The sequence below is a fragment of the Peromyscus eremicus genome, chromosome 12 (genome assembly GCF_949786415.1).
Source record: "Peromyscus eremicus chromosome 12, PerEre_H2_v1, whole genome shotgun sequence".
NCBI lineage: Eukaryota > Metazoa > Chordata > Mammalia > Rodentia > Cricetidae > Peromyscus > Peromyscus eremicus.
In genome coordinates, this window is record NC_081428.1 from 48,429,280 (window position 1) to 48,452,829 (window position 23,550).

Consider the following 23,550-nt stretch of genomic DNA (forward strand, 5'->3'; position numbering starts at 1 on the left):
AATTACTTAAGTAGGCTGAACTTGAGAAAATTCTGGCCTAGTTAGTTTATAGGGAGTTTGGCATAAAGAAAGATTTTTTTTTTCTTTTGAAGGGAATATCTTTAGTGTCAGAGTATTTCTCCATTAATAATTCAGATATAGGTCTGCCCTCTACTTGAGGACCACCAGTCTTACAAGTAAGGAAGGTCGATCTGATCTTCAACTCCCTGTACAAATAAGACAACAGAAATAAACTCATGTCTGGGGTATGGCTCAGTTGGTAGAGTGCCTAGCACATGTGAAGACTGAGTTTTAACCCTCCAACTCAACATAAATTGGCCTTGGGATGGGGTGGGTGATGGACGGACGGACAGAGACGACAAGACTATGGCCACACATTCTTGTAATTCCTGCATTCTGCAGGTGGAAGCAGACAAAAGAGAAGGTCAGTCACAGCAGGCTGCAGAGTGAGTTTGAGTTTGAACGTAGCCTGGGATGCACAAGACTGCCTTAAAAAACACCCAAATGGATCTACACAGACATAGGATGCTAGAATTACCAGAGACTTTTAAACAATATTGTTTGTTCCATTTGAGGAAATTCATCAATCTGTAAATTTATGGAAAAAACTAGAAATAAATAAAAATCACATAGTAGTTGGCCTCGGATAGGAGAAATAGGATATTTCTTGGTACATAGTCAACCATCAAAGTAATTAAAAACATAATACATTTGAATTAACTTTTTCAAAAAGGACTGGGGACATAACTCAATGACAGAACATGTGTCTAGCATCCACAGGGTCTTGGTTCAGTTCCTGAGCATCTCAAAAACAAAACACAGAACAGTAGAATGGCAAGTTTGAAACTGATAGAAAATAATCTGTGCTACGTATAATTTAGAAGAAACTATTTTTTAAGATTTATGTACAACCTCCACATACCAGTTTAAAAAAACAAAAAAAACCCTCGCCTCAATATACATTTGGCAGAAAAAGTTGAAAATGACCCTAAAACATGTGATACTATCTACCCTCATTCATAACTTGAGAAATTTAAACCTTAATGATACGTCATGTCATATGAGATTGGAATACTGAATCGTTTAATAAGATTAGCTGGTGAATATATGGATCCATATCTTGAAGATTGCAAGTTAATTGGCACCTCGAGTAAGTTTAGGTGAAACTGAAAATAAACATGATAGAAGCAGTTCTAGTATCTGGGACAAACCAGAGAAAGTTGTGTATAAAAATACCAAGATATGGATATGTACTCCAGGTACAGGTAAAGTAAGGCTGTCTGGTTTGGATTTGCCTTATTGATTCTAATGAGAAGATATTTAAAAATTCATTTACCAAGTTAGAGTTGTGGTTCCACATTAAAGTAGATAGGGTAAGACAAGAAGAGACTAGAAACTTGTGAGATGCTCAAAATCCTAGTTCAGATGGTGGGAGATACATGGATATTTGCTAGAAGTTTATTCATTATGTATATATTTTTTCTTTCCCTTTGTTTCCCAGAGGAAAGGTACAGAAGGTAATATTAATAGCCTTTAAAGTAAAATATAGAGCAAATAGGAAGATAGGTACAAATTAGAGATAGAGCAAAACTAGTAACTTATTTAAAGGTTATTTACTTTAAACTTTTTGCTTAGGATGTACATATAATGTACATACTTAAAGTATAAAACTTTATTTCAGAAGTAATGACTTTAATATCATAAGGGAAATTATGATTGACTCTTTTTAATTGGGTTATATTCCATTCATCTCAGAAGGTGAAGCTTTATCAGGGACAGCCATCTTTGTGATGATAATTTAAAATTTAACTTATTGTTCCAGGAATGCAGTTGATATTGGCATTACTTAAAAAATACTTGTGTGATTTTATTTGTGTTTGTCCCTAAGATTATGAACTGTTTCTAGATTTTGCTAGAACAAATTGTAAATACTTTATTAATTGAAGTACAACTTTTTTTTTTTTTTTTAATTTAAACAGTGGAACCTACGGTGAGCCTGATCAAAGGGCCAGATTCTTTAATTGATGGAGGAAATGAAACAGTAGCAGCCATTTGTATAGCAGCCACTGGCAAGCCAGTCGCACATATTGACTGGGAAGGTGATCTTGGTGAAATGGAATCTACCACAACCTCCTTTCCCAATGAAACAGCAACGATTGTCAGCCAGTACAAGCTGTTTCCCACGAGATTTGCTAGAGGAAGGCGAATTACTTGTGTCGTAAAACATCCAGCCTTAGAAAAGGACATCCGATACTCTTTCATACTAGACATACAGTGTAAGTACACGCCAGGGTCTGCTTACTCGATGTACGTAAGGGTGTGCCAACATCTACTTGCAGCTTAAGCTGCACACCATATTTTCTCCTGTTGTCAGAGTTCTTCATCAAATTGCCTTTGGTTTGAGTACTGAGTATGCAGATACTCCTATAGCAGAAATGCTCAACTTAAACGTGTTTAATTGTGTCCTTTTGAGACTTTAAAGTACGCTAGCCTTAAGGAAGCTGTGGAAACTTGTACCTCAGGTGTGCACTACTTAAAAGATAAACAACTGCGTTGTGAGCTGCTGACCCTGCCCTGGGTCTTACTGTTTTCAATAAGAATCTTTTACTTGGATGGTGGTGGCACACACCTTTAATCACAGCACTCCATAGACAGAGGCAGGAGGATCTCTGGGTTCCAGGACAGCCTGGTCTACAGAGCAAGTTCCAGGACAGCCAGGGTTAGCTACACAGAGAATCCCTGTCTTGAAAAACAAAATAAAGTGTTTTTTACTTTCCAGATACATTTCAGCTAGTTTGAAAATCTGTCTTCAGTATTGTTCCAAAGTGTTCTTACTGATAATATCATACAATTTTTATGTAGTTGAGATATTTTAAAGCTGTCATTTGGGATAGTAAAAAATATATACAAGAATCAAATCTGCCTACTTTGTACTTAAAAGTTTTGAGGAGTTCTCACGTGTGTTTATATTTTCATGTGTACCTACATTTCACTTTTCAGCAGTTTCTGGTTTTGATGCATTGTGATTTGTTTGGAATTTTAAATTTTTGAGTAAAAATAGTAGTAGCTTTTCTTTCAGCAAGGGTGACTAACATTAGGTGGATTGAAGATAATACTAGCAAGTGTTTAAGTCTGCTGTCATTGCCATATATGCAGATTGAAGTCATCTGTATTGGGGTTTTGAAGTTGTGCTTAGGAGTTTAGATTACACTACTCATTACACTTGAATAAAATTGATTATGCTATGCATATGGTAAAGACCATTTGGCTTCAGTGAATACATAGTTTGTTTTATCACTGTTGAAGCCGTAGATATTTATTGTGCTTGTATATATTCTTGAAAGTGTGTGCCACAGCTCTACATGTGCACTGAATATTACCTAATTATGATGTATGAATCTTATTTCTCTTAGATTAAACACCCTTTTCAAGACAGGTATATAAGGTATTTGGTACTAAGGTAGTACCTAAATGCCAGTCTCCTTATTTAAGTACAATAATGTAATTGTTTTGTTTGAGTCTACAGTGGGACTTATGAAGTCTTACATTTAGCATCCCTGCTAAATAAAGCCATGGGAGGTTTTGTTTATGTGGTATCTGAATTCCATTCATCCATTCATTCATTATCTTTGTTAACTACTGTTTACTGAATATTGTCTGCCTGGGTGATTATTTTAAAAGTAAGGAAAAAAAATTATCCCTTGCATTGATGTTTTTTCATTGTGTAGTGTTTTCACTCCTAACAAAGGATGATTGTGTCTGCATTCATTGAATTTATAGATGCTCCTGAAGTTTCAGTTACAGGATATGATGGAAATTGGTTTGTGGGAAGAAAAGGTGTTAACCTCAAGTGCAATGCTGATGCCAATCCTCCGCCCTTCAAGTCCGTGTGGAGCAGGTAAAAAGAGTTAAATCCACAGTGGCTGATTGTTTAAAGGAGAAAGGTATTCTTCAATGCATTAAGATTGATTTTAATCAGGACAGTACATAATTAATAGTTGTGAAGAAATTAAACAAAAGTTTTCTCAGTATTTTTCTACACTCTTGCTGTCTCTTACCATCCTGTCCTCGAATTTCTGATCCTTACTGGCAACAGTGTTAGAGAGTTTAGCTTTTTTCTTTTTCCCCTGTAATTGCTATCATAGGTCTGATGAAAGCTAGCCAGCAGAGAGTAAGCTTCCAGCACAGTGTCAGCTGGATGTCTCTGTACCCTGCAGTTAGGGTGTGTGATATCTTAGGCAATAGTGTCTTACCTAATTCTGGTAGACAGCCAAGAGAAATGGCAAGAGGTTATATTGTTTGGGGCCTCTAGTGCCTAGCTAACTAGGAGCTTATAAAGAGGCAACTCAGATCTAGCACTGGGATTGTTGTTTAATGATCTATGACTTTTAGGAGCATCACTCTCCAAATCTTGAAGAAGGTCTCTCTTCTACTCTCACTCTTGTTTTTGGCCTACATTTAAATTAGCGAGGCTCCATATGGCCTTTTCATGTATACTTCATAGAAATGACCCCTTCCTGTCATTAAGATTACCCCCTTCCTGTTGCCTCCCTACCTCCCCTACCCCTAACCTTCTTTAACTTTCCATCTCCAGTATTCCTTCTGTCCACTTATGTCCATATCAGCATGTTCTGCTACATCCCTGTTAAGGCCCACCCAACCCAAGTGGCCCTTTCTGACTTCCTGAGATTCTGCAAGTACTCCAAATTGAACACAAATCTAAAGTTTCAGTGCTAGGGTCTATATGTGAGACAGAGCATGGAGTGCTTTGGTTCTGGACCTCACTCCTAACTTTTTCTAGTTCCATTTACTTGTAAGTCTTATTTTCTTTACAACTGAATAAAATTAATTGTATCTATCTGCTACATTTTTATTATCCATTCATCAGTTGATGAACATCTGAGCTGATTCCATGTCTTAGCTGTTGTAAAGAGAGCAGCATTAAACATTGTTGAACAGAAGTCTCTATAGTAGGATATAGAGTCCTTTGAGTATATCCCTAGCGGTGGTATATCTGGGTGATAAGATAGTTCTAGTTCTAGCCTTTGAAGAACTGATTTCCATAGTGGCTTCCTTGCTTTACACTCCCACTAACAGTCACTAAATGCTCTTCTTTGCTTTGCCTACGTCCTTGACAGCATACGTTGTCTATTGCTTTCTTTTACATTTTATTAATTTTTATGTGTATGTGCTTGCATAAGTATCTCATGTTCATATAGGAGCACATGGAGGCCAGTAAAAGGCATTACAATCTTGTAATTAGATCTGTAATTAGACAGTTATGACAGGCTAGATGGGTGCTAGGAACCTAGCAAAAGTCTTCTGCAAGAGCCACAAGTACTCTTAACTGCTGAGCCATTTCTCGGGCCTTCATTAGATTTCTTGATGATATAGCCATTCCAGTGGGTAAAATAGACTTTCAAGGTAGCTTTAGTTTCCCTGATGACTAACGTCTAACTTTTACAAATGTTTATTATTAGCCATTTGTATTTTTTCCTTTGAGAATTATGTTTAGATTGTTAGTTTCATCTCTGTTGCTATGACAAAACACTCTGACCAAAAGTAAATTAGGGGAGGAAATGGTTTATTCCCCACTGAGGAAAGTTGGGGCAGGAATTGAAGCAGAAAACTAACTTTCATGTACAGCCCAGGACCATCTACCTAAGGATGGTGGTGCCCACAGTGGGCTGAGCCTTCCTATATCCATTAACACTTAATTAAATGCAAAATCATTTCCCCAGTCATGCCCATAGACCCACTCTGATCTATCAGAGTAGTGTAGCTAGAGTTTTCCTGCCTGGCCCACAGTCAGGACAAATCTCTCTCACCTGCCAGTCCCACAGCCCCTCAGACCTGACCAAGTAAACACAGAGACTTATATTGGTTACAAACTGTATGGCCGTGGCAGGCTTCTTGCTAACTGTTCCTACAGCTCAAATTAATCCATTTCCATTAATCTATACCTTGCCACATGGCTCGTGGCTTACCGGCATCTTCACATGCTGTTTGTCATCATGGCGGCTGGCAGTGTCTCTCTCAGCCTTCCACTTCCCAGCTTTATTCTCCTTCTTGTCCTGCCTATCCTTTCTGCCTAGCCACTGGCCAATCAGTGATTTATTTATTGACCAATCAGCAACACGCTTGACATACAGACCATCCCACAGCAGAGTAGTCCTTCAATTGTGATTCGCTTCTTATGTGACTCAAAGCTTTATCAGACTGACAGTGAAAGCAAACTAGGACTTAACTCCATAGCCTATTTTTAGATGAGAGTCTTTTCTTGATGTTTGTTTTAATTTCTTGTGTGTGTATTGTGTATATTAACTTTGCAGATATGTAGCTGGCAAAAACTTTTCTTTCATTGTATGGGCTTTTCTTTGCTGTACACAAGCTATTTAATTTCATGAGGTCCAATTCAATTCGTCAGTTGTTGGCTTTGTTTTCTAAGAGACTCAAGTTCTGTTTAAGAAGCCTTTGCCTATGACTTGTAGCCCATCACCTTCCTTTTTCCTCTAACAATTTCAGAGTTAATGGTTTTCTGCTGCGGTCTTTCATCTACTTAGAGTTGGTTTGTATCAGGAGAGATCTACTAATGTATTTTCCCTCTGCAGTAAATGGTGTTGAATACAGAGCCCCATGACTGCTCAAGATGCTGAGACCAAGTGATTATACCCTGAATAGGACATTTATAGCACCCCATCAAAGGCTCGGGGAATATTTTGAAGAGTGGGTGGGAAATAAAAAGCAGGAAGATGAGGAGAAGAGCTGTGAAGTATTGTCTTCTGTGCCTGACAAAATGAGTGCAGGCTGTGGCAGCCTGTACTGACCCTGCACATGACCAGTCAATGATTTATCAAGAAGGGACTTACAGGCGCCAATCCCTGCTTACTGAACTATTGGCTGTCCTGCATTCTGGGGAAAGGGATGAAATGTGCTGTCTTCAGTTAGGTCCCCACAGATGAGCCCACTAGGCTCCAGTAGATCGTCACACCAATAGCTTTGGTTAAACTCATTGTGCCACAAAAAGACATGAATGGAAAAAGCAACTCTTGAGGGTGGGGCAGAAGGGGTTTGGAGCTTCAGATATGGTAGAGGATGACAGTCATCAGAATGTAGTATATATGTAATTGGTGAAATTGTGGAAGAAATTTAATAAAGGCTGTGAAAATCTTCCCTCTCATTATGTTGACCTATCTAACATACACAGATTAATTTCTTGAAGAAATGGGTGTACTTATTGTACTTGGATAGTTCATCTTTATTGAATTGAAATTTATGTGTGCTTATAACTAATTATATCCAAAAGATAGAGAGTTTTATTGGCATCTTAAATAGTTGTTAGTGTTTGCTAATTTAAACTATTTAAAATAATGTCATGCTTTTAAACATCTAGGTTGGATGGACAGTGGCCTGATGGTTTATTGGCTTCTGATAATACTCTTCATTTTGTCCATCCACTGACTTTCAATTATTCTGGCGTTTATGTCTGTAAAGTGACAAATTCCCTTGGTCAAAGAAGTGATCAAAAGATCATCTACATTTCAGGTAAGCTACTGCCGCCTTTCAAGATGAGTTAAAGTAGTATTATCATAATAATTATAATGTAATACTGTGTAGTAATTTATACTCCTAACAGCTTAGCCATTGATAGTTTTAAAAATAATACAAGGGATATGGTAAAGTAATAGCATCTAAAATATGTATATAAAGTGGTAGTTCTTTAAACAAATATCAAATGAGTATGTAACAAGTTCTGCATATTTCTTTGACTGGTAGCATGCCTTTCTATTGTTTGGTATTTAAATAATGAACAGTGTTGCATATTTCTTTGACTGGTAGCATGCCTTTCTAAATTCTTTGGTGTTTAAATACTGAACAGTGTTTTTGTTTTTTGTTTTTCGTTTTCTTCATTTGCTGCTCTGCATGTAATTGTTGAAAAAATAAAATGGGATATTAACTTTGTTAATTTGGCTTCAGAAATAACATTGCTTGCCATTGGAGATAAGACGGCCATTTTAGGTTAAGGAGAGGTGAAGTAAGAATGCTACTGTAAGTGTTGTAATGAAGTCAAATTTGGTATTTTTGGTCAGTTTTTATGCCCTGAAAATATTGATTTTTTTCATATACTGTTTCACTATGAAAGTTTTGTTAATTTCGTTCAGCATAAATTTGAACATTCACAAAATATAAGAACAGAATCCACATTTTTTTATTAATAGCTATAAATTACCCATGAGGTACTAATGTAGGAAAAATACATTAAATATTTGAGTAATTCTTAATGATTACTCAAATGAAGGATATAGCAGTCTTCACATCTAACACATGGAAAATGAGGATGGTCAAAAAGAGGACTTTGAAAAGGTTTGTATTATAGAATGGATAGTTATGGTGCTCAGTCTCTTCAAAGGTATGAATAAGTTACAGATTTTAGAAAGCATTATCTTTGTGTTTTCAGTGATGTGTGACCCTGTGCTTGTCCCCAGTGTCACTGCAGGCTAGTGGTGTGCTTATGTTGATGCTCACCTGTCCTCAGGACAATCAGTAGATGAGTGCCTAGCACACAGCAGAGCTCCTGTTTTTTGTATTATGCTTGCAAAGAACATAAAGCTATGTACAGCCACATACAGCTCTTTAGTAACAACACTTCAATGGGAAGTTGATTGAAGTATATGTCACTTTTTTCCCCTTAAAGAACAAGTCATAGTCAGTGTATATTTAAATTACATTAAAAACTTAAATTTTAGTTTCCTGAAGAGTATTGAATTTACCATTTGTTGCTTTTCCACAGCTTCCTATGGGGTATTTGATCTTAGCTCCAAATGTTACTATTGTATCTTTATGAATCAGGTTCACGTTGGTCTTTTACAGATGTTTACTGAGTCCATTGGTGACCAAACCTAGACTTCTTGGATTCCGGGGTTATTATTTCTTTCTTTCAGTATTCTTCACCTTTGTTTCAGTTGCCTATGCAGAGTCATTAAATATATGCAGAAATTGAGCAGGCATTTACAACTCACCAGGTTCAAACCAAGGTCTGTCCTGACTTTTCTTTTGCCCCTTGATCCAAACCTGTTTCTCTTGTCGGTCCCTCCTTTCAGTTGCTTGTGAGTTCTGTCATATTCACTCAGGATACAGCCCTTCTTAGCAACCTCCTTTCCTCTTTCTCCTTTGCGCCACTCAGTCCGACAACAAACCTGTATCAGCTCTCCTCCGCAGTATGAAGTATTATCCACGCTACACCTCTTCTGCTGTTGCTGCTGTGATCAGAACGACGAGAGCTTTTCTCCTCTAAGCTGTTAATCTCCCTCTTTGGACCTGTCCCCCTTCAGTCTGTAATCAGATAAGCAGCCAGTCATCCTTTTAAAGAGTGCATTAGATTATGTCACTCCTCCTTAAGTCTTCCTGGAACTTTACTTACCTATGGTCAAAACCAGATCTTCACAGCAAATACCGGCTCTGTGTGCGCTCTTTAACATCATGTCTGTGTTCCTTGTTCCGTGGTTCATCCACACTGGCCTCCTTTCTCATTGAACGTAATAGAAAATTGCATTTTCTATTCCTGTAGCCTGGAGTAGCTCTCCATAGGTGTCGTATAGCTCTTCCCTCAGTTGTTTTTCCAAACTGTCATGTTTTCCAACAAAATCTCTCTTCTTTCTATGATTCTCCGTACCCTTTTACTGCCTCCTCTCCTCTACTTATCCTTCTCTTTGGTGCTTGTCAATATGGCATACTCTTTATTTTTATTCATATGCTTATCTATTTTTATCTCCACTAGAAGTTAACTCTTAAGAGGGCAGGGATGTGTATCCATTTTAATCATGGCTATATTGCTGTCATGTCCAATAATCTATCACATACAATAGGTTTTTCAGTACATTTTTGTTGCATGAGTGAAAAATAGATTTAAGAAAGAAATAAACTTATTTTCTTTGTTTGGGGAACTGATGAAAATCCTTGTTTAAAATTAAAAATCTAATAAGTGTTATAAACTGGGAGAAAACTTTAAGTAAATATAAAAAGTCAGTTTAATTACCTCAAACAACTGCTGAAGAACACAAGATAACATTGTGTGAGGTAGTGTTTCTCAAGTAATCAAGAATTAGAGTTTACCTTTCTATGCAGAGTCTATGGCACCGTTTTCTGTGCCAAGCATATTACCTTCTCTGTTGCTGCTTGTGCTGTGTTAAGCAACCTAGATGTGCTGGTGCTTTTACAGAGGCGTTTTCTCATCAATCTGCTGGGTTTTTATCAGGGTAAGAGGCTGTATTTGACACAGTAAGATTTCATCTCACTGTTAAATGAACTTTTAAAAATATATAATCTTACGTCAAGAGTCAAAATTTTGCTTAGAAAAATAGAATTGGCAACTCTGAAATTGTGAAATTGTTTTTAATATCTTTATGTTTTCTCACATGAATGGCCATCAGGCTTTGGACAGAAGCTGTGGGCTCATGTTTGCAGTATTCAGCTTAGGTAGTTGCACTGTATTCTAGCACAGTGTCACTGTCATGGCTCTCAGGTGGCTCTGAGTCCAAGACTAGCTAAGTGCTGGAAATTTATTTTTCTGCTTTGCTGTTTGCTTGTACTTTCCCATAACTGATTTATTACTTCTCTGAAAGTAGAAGGGCAAATTAAGACATTTCACATCATCACCTCATGCCCTTCATTCTTACTCCTCTGTAAAGTTGAATTTCATATTATTGATTTTAGGATCCAGGCATAAATTTAAGAATCTACAAATGACATTTTCTGACTTTAAGATATGTTTTTTTTTTAAATTTAAACAACCTACATATAGTATAAAGAAATGAAAGTCAATATATGTAATTTTTAACACAATTATCAGTAAACTGAATTGTACCTTATGGCTGCAAGGACATTCCTGAATGTACTATATGCTGTACTGTTTGGCAGAACTAATTAATTAGTTGGTGAAACAGACTTAAAAGGCTTTTCTTTTGGGAGCAATTACAGAGTCAACTGAAATTCTTTTTATCTATCTCAGAATCAACTGAAATTCTTTATATCTATCATCTTCTCATATGTCAAACATTTAGCAAAGAACCTAAAAATGGCTGATTGAAACAATAAAGAATTTTGATGTGATTTTTTACATCACTATCAATAAGTAGCTGTTGATGATTATTAGAACCTTTGACTTCATGCATGAAATATGATTCAGTCTAGATTAAAATAAAAAAGATAGGTCTGCTATACATTGCCATATGCCCATTGCTTAGAATGTGCAATGAAGTGTTAACTCCCTGGACTCCTGACGTTATGGCTGTTATCTTTAATACTGGTTAAGGAGAATAGTGAATGCAAAATTTCCTAGGGCCACTAATAAGGCTACTGAAGTTTTAAGTATTTTTGTTAGATTTTTCTGAAATCTTTGTTTTGTTAAATATGAGAAAAAAGAACAGACAGCTATTGGTGTACATTTAAAGAACTTTATAAGTTGAAATAAAAATGTCAAATTTTTATCAATATATTGTAACACCATTGAGTTTCGTATTTTCTACCTGGTTGGAGCTCAGGTGTATGCATTGCTTAAGATAAACTAGGGCATGAGGAGCTGTCATAAGCCTTGAAGTCTCCATGTATACAGATGGATACAGATGTGTAAGTTTTAAATAATTAATGTAAGCAATTTGTATTTTTATTTTGATGTGCTGGTACATTCTCTTTTGCAGTCATTACGTAGGTACCATTCAGTAGCTCGGCTGGCCGATACTCCCCTAAACAGATAACTTGTCTCAGGAAGGAGTGTAGGTGTTTGTCTTATTTCTCTAGTCCTCAACTCATCGAAGCTGGATCATAGGAAGCTTTACTGCTTTACACCAAACAGAATCCTTCAGTTTCACAATTGCTTCTTTCAGAATGAACTTGCTCAGCTCGAGAAGACTCTTATAATTGTCCTAGCTTCACATACATATAGCACTTGATAGCATCCAGCAGTAGCTTACAGCCATAGGAAAAAGACGTCTATGATATTTGGTGATTTTTTTTTTAAATTACTGTACTTGCTAAATTTTTACTACATTCTATACATATGGCATTCCGTGATGAAACCTGTTTCAGTAAGTATATTTCTTTAGCTTGTGATGTTAGAATAACTTACCCCATGTAGATTTAGTATTTTTCTAACAATCATTTTAAAAAGCTGTTAGACCCACTCACATAAAAATTAATTTTAGGAGATTACCATTTGGGTCATTTATTTTTATATATGAAAAAAAACTCCACATTTTAAAACTCATCTTCTCTTTAAACTCTAGAACTTTATATAACATGACCTACAGATACTACTTAATGGACAATTAACAATCTTTAATTTTTATTATTTATGTTTAGTTGCTTTTTAATATTAATGGCTACTCTGTAATATGTCAATAAATGGTCCATTTGCATCTAATATTTAAATTTTATTAGAATGTTCTCTCTAAAATATTAGCTATTCTCTTTTGACAGTCTCTCTTAAAACAATGGCATGGAATTATGCAAATGTAGTTGAAATTCCTTCATTTTACAAATGTTCATATATACTACCTATTGATTATTTGAGGCGATTACTACATTAATTTTTATTTTATGTCTGTTAGTCTCATTTGATAATAGCTCATTTGATTGACACAGTTTTAAATATATGCTTTTTGATTTTTAAAATTACCAAATAATTTTACTATTATATATCTTTACTATTATATATCTTTCATAAGAAAAATATTTTTGAGAGAATTATTAAACCAACAACTTATATAGTATGCTCATTTAACAAGATTCTATGGTTTTTCATTCTTTTAAAAGATAAGTTCTGATCTTACACATTAAGTAAAGATGTATATTAAGAAAACATTTCATTTTTATTGTCATTTTATTTCCTTTTGCTATTGGCTAAGAAGATACATTTGAATACTTGATTTAATTGAATTTTTGTCTGATTGTTCTTAAGCCGTCCATGTATAGATCACTTAAGTAATACTCTACATTGAAACAATAACCCATCCTTAGAGCACGGTATTACTCAGCTGTGGATTGAATGACCTTGTACTCACACTATTGGTTTCATTCTTCTCATCTCATTGGTAACTGACTAAGAGTCAGTTCTTTTGGTTTGCTTTGTTTTGTTTTATTTTTTAATATTTGTAAGTAACACTACTTTCTAATCTTAAATTAAGAATGAAAAACTATTGTTAGTGTGAATATGTATTCATTAACTGTTCTGCCTTTTCAACTGCTACTGAATCAGACTCATTGACATTCTCTGCCTTTCTGTGTCTTGTCTATCTTACTGTTTCCATTAGATCCTCCTACCACCACCACCCTTCAGCCTACAGCTCAGTGGCATCCCTCAACTGCCGACATCGAGGATCTAGCAACAGAACCTAAAAAATTGCCTTTTCCATTGTCAACTTTGGCAACAATTAAGGATGACACAATTGGCACCATCATTGCTAGTGTAGTGGGTGGGGCTCTCTTCATAGTGCTTGTGAGTGTTTTGGCTGGAATATTCTGCTATAGGAGACGACGGACGTTTCGTGGAGACTACTTTGCCAAAAACTACATTCCACCATCAGACATGCAAAAAGAATCGCAAATCGATGTTCTTCAACAAGATGAGCTTGATGCTTACCCAGACAGTGTAAAGAAAGAGAACAAAAATCCAGTGAACAATCTAATACGTAAAGACTACTTAGAAGAGCCTGAAAAAACTCAGTGGAATAATGTAGAAACTCTCACTAGGTTTGAAAGACCAATGGATTATTACGAAGATCTAAAAATGGGAATGAAGTTCGTCAGTGATGAGCACTACGATGACAATGAAGATGATTTAGTTTCCCATGTAGATGGGTCCGTAATTTCCAGGAGGGAGTGGTATGTTTAACAGCCACTAATGTGACTTCACTCTGTACAATGTCTCATTCATACTAGTTGATCATTTTCAGATTGTTCATACTTTTTCTTGAGGAAGAATAAGCTTTTTCAAGTTGATTTCAAGCTTACTTTTTATATTCTGATCTGACAAATGAAAATGTAAAATCTGGGTTCAATGTATCTGAGCTGCTTTACAATTTTTTTCACTGCTGTACTACTGTCTCAAGATTTAAATTCTAATGCAGAGTACTTTATTGGTCTGAGGCACACAGGTAAGAAGAAATGTCAACGTTAAATGTATGACTTTTTGGTACAAAAATTAAAAACAGAAAAAAAAATGAAACTACCTTGGCATTGTGTATTAAATGTTTACCTAAGACTATAATCTCAAGTATAGTGTTTGTGTAACATAATACCTCTCAAAACTGATCACCACTATGTGTACTCCATCAAAATTGACAGTAAATCTAATTCAGAAATGCTTATATATTTTTAGTATACTAAAATTATTCATCCTGATGGAGTATCTTTCATTTTCAAACATTATTTTCTAAGTTTCTATATAGATAGAATCTTTACCTCTGCATTTTAATGAGCCTTGCCATAATTTCTGTAGAGTGGCTTTTCAAAGATATTTTGTTGCACTAAAACCGTGGCCATAAACTCAGTGAATATGATGTGTGGAAGAGCATAATTAGCTGATCAATATTTTTGTCCAAAATACATGCAAGAATAATAAAATATATGCCTCCTAACATAATAATTATTAATTTTTTTCCATCTCTGGAAGAACGTTCTTGTTTTGTGAACATGGTTTTGGTATATGAAGCATTGACCTTATTTTAATGCTTTATTTGCTAAGTGTGTGAATAGTGATGAAAATAAGGTACACAGCTAAGTTCAGAGAGGATATTTGAGTATATGCGTGTGCCAGAGTTAGACAGGAGCTGTTTCAGCCAGAAATACAAAGAATTTTCTAGATCATCTTGTTTTAGTTATTTAATGTTGGTGTTTTTCAAACGGGTAATGTAAAAAACAATTAAAATAAACTTTGAAGCTTGAGATTTAATTAGAGAAATTGAATTCCAAAGCCAGTTGTTGATAACACTTGCTGATGAATATTGGCAATCCATCTCTTTTTCCTTCATGTCCTCCTAAATGTATGTATATGTTTCAAGCTTTTTTGTTTTCATTTTTTGTTTTTGTTTTTTTCAAATTAAAACTGGAAACATATCATGAGATTTTTTTGGGTTTTTTTGTTCATTTGTTTCACATAGCTCATTAACTATATTCTTTCCAGTATCATGTAACTTCTGAGAGATGTTATATAAAACTTCAAATGTTAATCTTCTTTGTATGGTAAATTAGTTCTGTAGTAGAGTTCTAAAAATTGTGATAATGGCAACTGTTTTAAGGCCCAACGAATGTTTTTCTAATGATTGATTAGGAAAAAGGACTGTGTAGAACAAGTGTCCTGCCAGGACAGTGAAGATGTTATTAAATGAATCATAACAGATAAATTATTTTTAATAAAAAGTAAATTAGGTGCTCCACCTACTCCCAATCATCATTCATTCATATGTATATGTGAATTTTATATATATAATAGAATGTCATTCTATATGTTTCATATAGAAGACAGATTGTGGCATACTGCTAAAATATCACAAGTAGCAAAAGCTTTATTCTGAATGACTAGATACCTTTTTCTTTAGCACTGTTGTGGAAATTAGAGGCTCTTCCCTAACATGTATTTTAAGGCAATAATATCAGATTGAAAGTACAGTTAGTTCACCAATCTCTCTTTGAAAATATGTTTTTAATATATTTAATCACTTAATAGACAAACAGTAAGACATATTACTTCCAAGTCATTGGAAGTACACAGTTCATTAGTAATAATACACTGTGACAAAACTAACTGTATTTTCATTTAAGTAAGAGTAGTGATATGAGCCACAAGAAAGATAGGCCTAAAATTTCTTTCCATGAAAGATAAGAATTTATTGCTCCTTTGATCGAAAATTTTATTTTGAGATGTAAGGTTTTGATATGCTGTATGATTCCAAGCAGAATGATCACATTTAGGATTCTATATAAATTTCAACTTGAATATATAACCTAAAAAATATTAGTACTTAAGAACTGTGTTTCTAAAGTACAGATAACCTACTGATGGTAAACTTCCTTTCCCGTTGTGTCTATTATGTGGCTAATATTAGGGATTTTGTTTGGTTTTGTGGGCAAAAGGCAATCTGGAAATCTGTGGAGTATTTAATATAGTCTGTATCCATAATCTGGATAATTTGGCGTCCTGGGGGCTTGGCAGGTTCTAGGAATCTTACACTGGTGCTTAAGGCTTTTTGGAAGCATTGCACTGTTCATAAAGCTTTATGTATGTACACTGTACATAGGGAAGTTGTCTGTGAACATGAGTATTCACATGAATACCAGTGATGTGCACAACTGATTGTCAGGTATATAAAAATCGTATCTCCTTGGAAATTTTGAAAGATTATTTTTACCCTATAGAGACCATGTTTACTTTTGTTACTTTGATGTGTTTTGAACTGTTTTTACATTTTTATATTTACTTCATGGTTTCTTTTCTACTTGTTAAAATATTTCAATAATACAAATTTTTTTCCTGTAAGTTTTATTAAAATATGAAAGTTTCCATAAGCTAGAAGTTAACTATAAACTAGTATTTGACTGTATTTGAACATTTAGTATTTAACCATGTGCCTAATAAGAGACATGTGTGGCTGTGCCCATTCTCTGCCACACATACACACATACACACAGACACACACACACATACACACACACACACACACACACACACACACAAGCATGCACGCACGCACACGCACGCACAGCTATAGATAAAGAAATTGTTAAGATTTTTTTAGTAGTAACTACTGCTCTGATAGTCATCCATGTGTGAAAAAGTTCTAGGAAGAAGCTGTAGCTACATGTCTTACATTAAGGGATTATAGGAATTAGAATGAGTGGAAATTTTGACAAAAATGTAGCCATTTCATATGCAAAAATATTTGATGTGATTTTGATGGACTGTTAAAGTATATAAGTATAATAGGTTATTTATACATGGAAGTAGTCAACATAAAATATGAGAAACGAAAGAATGACACACAGTGAATTTTTAATCTTACAGGGTCTAGAATATAAATAGATTTTCCCCTCCCTACTTGTTAATTGGAAATGACCTGTCAAAAAAGAGTGAGAAGTATTTCTCAGCTTTTTTTGACATTCTGGGTTTGGGTTCCATTTTCCAGTTTTTTGTTTTTAACCAATAATTTATTCATTTTTTATTCTCTCCCTCCCCTCCCTCCTTCCCTCCTTGCCTCCCTTCCTCTCTCTCCCTCCTTCCCTCTCTCCTTCTTTCTTTCATCAAGTTACTTTTTTTTAGGTGTTAGCTCTCATAGCCATGTAGTCAATCATGAAATAAAGTTTAAAAAAAGCGTTTTCAGTGGTATATTTCTAAAGTGAGATGAAATTCTGTATTTTCTTCGTCTTCATATTTGCTACTGTGCCTGTTTTTATGTTCATGTATGTATAACCCATTTTCATTTCAATTAACAATTAAAATGTAATTAATAATCATAAGAATTAGGATCTACTTCATTTGTCCTCCCAGACAACTAATAATCAGGTTAAAGATAGAGTTAAGTCAACTCTAACAGTGCCTATACGTGGATATGTTAGCCACATTGACAGTTTGCTTTTACCATGTATTCAGTAGCTGTTTTGTGTATTTGTCATCAGTGATACTCAGAAATACTGAAAAAGTTCATCTGCACCAAAACACGTGCAACCTGTTTGTCTCACCTTTTCTTAAATGCTCCTTACAACTGTTACACAGAATTTACAAATTATAAGGCATTTTAAATGATTTGAAGATAAATTGTATTTCGGAGGATATATACAGATTATGTTTACCTAGTAGTTTGCTAGGGATTTGAACATCACTGTATTTTGTCATCTTTGGGTTCCTGGAACCCTTGTGTATAGATACCCAGTTTGTTTTCATTTTGAGATCAGCTCATTTTAAAAGATGCTTAGCTTGTCTTTTAGTGGTGTTTACTTACTGCTTATGAATTGTTTTGAGTAGAAATCACACTTTATAATCAATTTCCTGCTTACAATTTATTATTTTTAATAATGGTATATATTTTTCTAAACTATTTTTGAACAAGCAGCCATTTCTTAAAAGTGACATACACTTTGGATTGTTTTGTTCACCCATGGTATACCAATAAAAACTGATTGATGCTAGCATCTCTAGAATAGTGTCAACAGTATCCCAACTTCTAAAGTTTTAAACATGTCTCTGTTTACATGTCTGTTTTCTTCTGTTAGTATATGTCCACATCTTTAAGATGAGTAGTGAAAGTAAGGCTACTGTTACAAAAGGTCGTGCTGTATATGTCTATGTAGGGGTCATTTATTGAAGCCTGGCAGTAGTTATTTCTGTTTGACTTTGGAAGAGTAAGGCTTCTTTGTGGGGAGAAAGTACATGTCACTGTTGTAGATGCACACTCTGACAACAGCAGTGACGACATCAGAATGGTAACATCACAGCAGAAACAATCCATAATGCTTGAGAACAATCCAAAGACTCATTTTTTGCACGCATATTATTTCTATATAGATACATCCGTACAGAAATTATTCCATTTCAGTTAACAGAAGTGTCTCAGGGAAAACCTACTTGTGGAGAATTTTTTTTCTTTTCAATCCACCTACTCCAGTTCCTACTGGTTCACTGTCACTAATGTGGAATTTAAGCCCATCGCCCCTCCTGCTGTGAACTCAATGACAGTGGATCAGAGTTCTAAAGATAAAGATTCTAAAAACCGGCCATTATCTTTTAAAAAACTTCTCATAGTATCTTTATTATACCAAAAATGAATATCTCTATAATTTCAAGCAGTAAGTATTCACATTTTAGTCATGTTTTAGCAGTTTTAATCAGGACCCAAGTATGATCTGTATATTGTAATTTTAGAAATACCTTCTTGTGTGTTCTGGCCCAAAAGGCAGAAGTTTCTTCCATCCTTCCCTTCGTTTGTTTTCTGAAAATGGCTTTTTCCTACAGTTTCCCTGTGTAGATTGTCTCATTGCATCCCGAATGCATCCTCTGCATTTTTATAAGTTGTGAGGTCTAGAGCCTTGCTTCACTCAAGTTTCATTGTGTGAGCAAGGTTACTTCATAGGAAATGATGCATTCTTCCACCAGGAGGTTCATAATACTTGCTTTTCTGCTTGGACACTAGCAACCATTTGGTCCTCAATGCTGAGACACATTAAAGAGGCCCTACACATGTCCAGATATATTAACCGTGCATTTACCTTGTGGTGTGCCTGATACATGAATAATCCTGTCCATGCTTCCCCTTTATTGAAAACTTCCTTTTCCCCCTTTCCACATTGCGAGGCCAGTCCATATAAGTGTATCTCAAATGATAGATTTATGATGCTTCAACACAATTAACAAATGCCAACCATGGTCCTTTCTGTCATCTTGTATGTTTACATTTTATTATTTTTGGCTGTCTTTTGTAGATCAGTGAAAACTCTTGATTGTAACATGAGCTAAAAAAATGAGTGTGTATTCCAAGTATATTTGTGCTACTAGAGCAACTCAGTTGTATGTATTTTAAAGTAGTCCGAAATGGACATTTTAACTCTGACAAAATACTTTTCAATGCTCGTGTCATTGTCACTATTTGGGATGCATAATGTGCTTCATTTTTAAAGTTAACCTCTTTTCTCACAAACTGATATTTAAAAATAATTAAATGTGCTTCATTTTAAAAATCTTGGTTTTTAGACTTTTTGATTCAATAATTTAAAAAGATCTTATTCATTCTATGGTACATATCTTTTGATACTTGGCTTAATGTGGGGTGCTCTCAAAGACAACTTGATTCACATGGAATGGGAGAGCATTGTTGAGAACGTGAAAGATTTTTGTCACAACTACTGCATTTGAGAGCTTATCTTTATGTACAAGGTGTTTATTTTTCAGTGTCTTGCCAGTTGCAGTAAATTCACATACTTTGTGCTTTCGACCCTCTGTAGGTTTATTGTGAGTGTAATTGGTACGGAGAAAATCTAAGTATTTTAATTGGTCTCTTGGTACACCTGAATTATTTTAGCTGATTTATCACAGCTCACTTAGGTTGTCATGGTTTTACTTTCATACTATAACTAATGGGGAAGTTTATGTATTGAGTAAGATGTTGGCACTGCTTTTCTCTGAGTTACGTGATACCTTCATTTTGCCACAGCTTTTGCAGGATAGCATATACTGGGCATAATGCTTCCCTAGTGTATATCACAGATGAGCTTTGGTAATGTCATTTGGTTAGGTGCTCACCTGACACTTGGGATACATTAGTGTTAAAGATGAATACTGAGTCAGCCGGCTGAACTCCCGTGTGTCGTACGTGTTGATTATACTGAGAAGGTACGTAAGCAAAGGCCTTGGAGAAGTTCCTCAGTTCACATTGGTTGTGGAACTGTTACACTCCATCCTCCTATGTGCAGCCCTAAGTGGCGAGTGAGCAACTGACACTCGGATCATCTAAGGCTGGCAGTGCCAATTCATATAGTTCATGCTCGCTGCCATTTGCTTTTGTTTTTAATCTCTGTTGCTTGTTTTTGCTTTTCCTTGGAGGAGGTAACTGTTAATAATTGAGTATAACTCCTCATTCTAGACAAGCTCTACCAATGAATCATTAAATGTCTTTTAAATATTAGTTCTGTTTCTATACTTGATTAGACTGCATATTTTATGAATTTGTAACCTCATCTTGAGACTGTTTCTCCTTTGTCAGGACCAGTATGATGTCTGATTCACCCTTGTGTTCCTAGATCTAAGTGCTTGGCACTTAGATACCTTGTAATTTATTGAATGAACAGCTGAATATGACCTGAGCTAAAAATGGTACTTAGGGAAAAAATGGTGAGATAAACTTTGCATAGATAAAAGCTTAACTGTCGTGTTGAAAACATAAAAGCTGTTGAAAATGAACACTGGAAGGCTGACAGTATACCTCAAAAGTAGATCACATGCTTGTCATGTGCGAGGTGTGGATCCTCACACTGAAAACTGAAGGGTTATTTATGGAAAAAATGGTAATAACAGTTCTGTATAGTATGAGAGTAAATATAAGATTAATAATACAAACAAAACTACTTGTATTTGATAGCTATAATATTTGCTATGTGCATGTTTTCCAGAAAGTTTAGTATGTATTGGTTGGTTGGTTGCTAACTGGTTTTTGAACATTTTTCTTAGAAGATGTACACTTGGTATCTGTAAATAATTACAGATGATACATTTTTGATGTATGGGAGATTGTCATTTTTCTTTTTTGTGTGGGAGGGTGAGTTTCCAGTGAATGTGAGGTAATGTAACTGCAGTAGCAGCAATCTGTTGTTCTTAGAGATTCATATACCATCTTTTCATGGTAAAATGTTAACACTTATTTTCTGTCACTTTAAACCTTGTAGAACATGGCATGTTTCTTAAGTCACTGGCTTAGGTTTAAAAATGCCAAGTTTCACTTCTGCACTTGTGTGGTATGGAGAGTTGATGTAGTGTCAGTGTGTTTATCTGAGACTACGGTATTATTGTTGGATCAAATTCTCAAATTTCCATCAAAATACTTAAATGCAAAAGATTTTACATCTTCCTTTGTATTTCATTCTGACACTCAAAAATTTATATCTTTAATGCCTTGGACTATCCTTAACTATCCTGTGTCCTTTTCTTTAATTAGTAGAAGAATCAGGACAGGAAATGTGAAACATACATATGCATTTAGCATCAACTTACCTATGTGAAGTGAACCTATTGTGATGATCTGTGGGTTGAAAATTTTACTTTGCACTCACACTCAAGAGTAACCTGAGCTTTTGAAAAACAGTTTGGAAGTACTACTGTTCTATCCTGTGAACATCATTATAAATTAAAACACAGAAATTTAAATTCTGTGTACTTGGGCAAAATGGGACATTTTACCCTTATCAGATGAGAGATTCAATTAAAGACATTTAAAAGAGCTCGTGTGTAATAAATAGCAAATTTGATAATTGGGACTTTTATTTCTGCCACTGCCTTTAGGTGGTTGACCTTGGTTAGTCAAGTCCTTAAAATGGATTTCAGTTGGCCGATCATTAAAGACAGAGTGGACTCATCTCATCTACCTTGTAGTTTGGTGGAAAATAGAATATATATTCTGAAGAAGTGAGTGATTAGGTTGAATGATTCCAAATCCCAGGTTTACAAGCACTAAATTCTCTTGACTGCGCTGACAGATGAGAGAGCCGATAATTAGACTGATAAACCGAAGCTGATAATCTCAGTTGTGTGAAAATTGAAAGTTGTAGTTTGAGCATAATTGCATGCTATGCCCACTCTGTCTAGATTGTATTCATTGATTGACAGTTTATTCAAATGGATGACTTGCACTGAAGGGTAAGAGTTGGAGTTTAAAATGAAGCTAATGAAATGACCCACTAATAAACTGTCTTGTTAGTTTGTTAAAGAAAACTTTAGAAGGTAAAAACCTTTCAACCATGTAAAACCCCACGAGCACAAAACTTGTCTTGAACTCGTAGACATACGTCTGCCTCTGCCTCCCAAGTGTTACGATTAAAAATACATGCCACCATGCCCAGCCACAAGCCACATTTTAATAAAAATACTTTGATAGGTAAAAAATATTTTAAACATTCTGTAGTGCTTCAATTTCATTTCAGGTAGCCATGTCCGGTCTGAAAACTAATTACAAGGATTTAAGACATATGACTAAACCATTTTAATGAAAACAGCTTTTGGTTTCCCATAGGGAGCAAAAGGGCAAGGCTGTGTTAGCTGTGGCATTTCTCACTGTCTGCCTTATTGGTTAGAAGAGTAAAAAAAATATCACGTTCAGGGGGTGAGAGTGTAGTTTGTTCGGTGGAGTATACATACACAAAACTGGCTTGGTTCCCCAGTAGCTCTTAAACTGGGCATCATGGCAAATGCCTATAACCCCCACTTACAAGGCCCCACAGTTAGAATCATGAGTTCGTGGTGACCCTTTGCTACACAGCAAGTGCCAGAATAGCTGGGGATACATGGCACCTTGTCTCAAAAAAAAAAAAAAAAAAAGGTATGAGCAAACAAGTTACTTAACAAAATTGGGCTGCTGGATTTCATATGGCTAGAATGAAAACATTTAGTAATGATAATTACTTAATCCATTTGAATTGCAGTGGTTCCAGTTTTTGTGTTTATGAATGATAGTGTCTTTTAAAATTTGTGTGAGAATGTTGCTATATTAGCTCCTTAACAAAATGTGTCCTTTAGTCTGAGAAATGAATTAGTATTCAGAACTTGTATACTGATGTATAAGTGTGTATTGAAATGTAGCCTTTAGCTATGTAGAAAAGAACTGCTATTGCTGACATGTCTGTTTTTTAAATATTCTATTTTAAAACATTTTTAAAAGTTTTTAAAGTATGCTCTATAACTTTTTATACTATATCTGTAGTATGCTTTTTTGTTTTTTTTTGTTGTTGTTTTTTAGTCCTTGAATATTATTACATTATTTAATAGTGTTTATCTTTCATTTTAATAGAGTAAAATGGTAA

At 35.1% G+C, this 23,550-nt stretch overlaps 1 protein-coding gene across 1 annotated transcript in view; it reads left to right on the top strand.

The window, feature by feature from the left end:
- Nectin3 (nectin cell adhesion molecule 3) overlaps window positions 1–23,550 on the top strand; it is a 110,847-nt gene that overhangs the window by 34,112 nt on the left and 53,185 nt on the right. Inside the window, exons 3-5 of the mRNA XM_059277123.1 lie at window positions 1,980–2,276; window positions 3,781–3,898; window positions 7,394–7,545. Coding sequence (XP_059133106.1) covers window positions 1,980–2,276; window positions 3,781–3,898; window positions 7,394–7,545 — 567 coding nt within the window. The remainder of the gene's footprint in view (window positions 1–1,979; window positions 2,277–3,780; window positions 3,899–7,393; window positions 7,546–23,550) is intronic.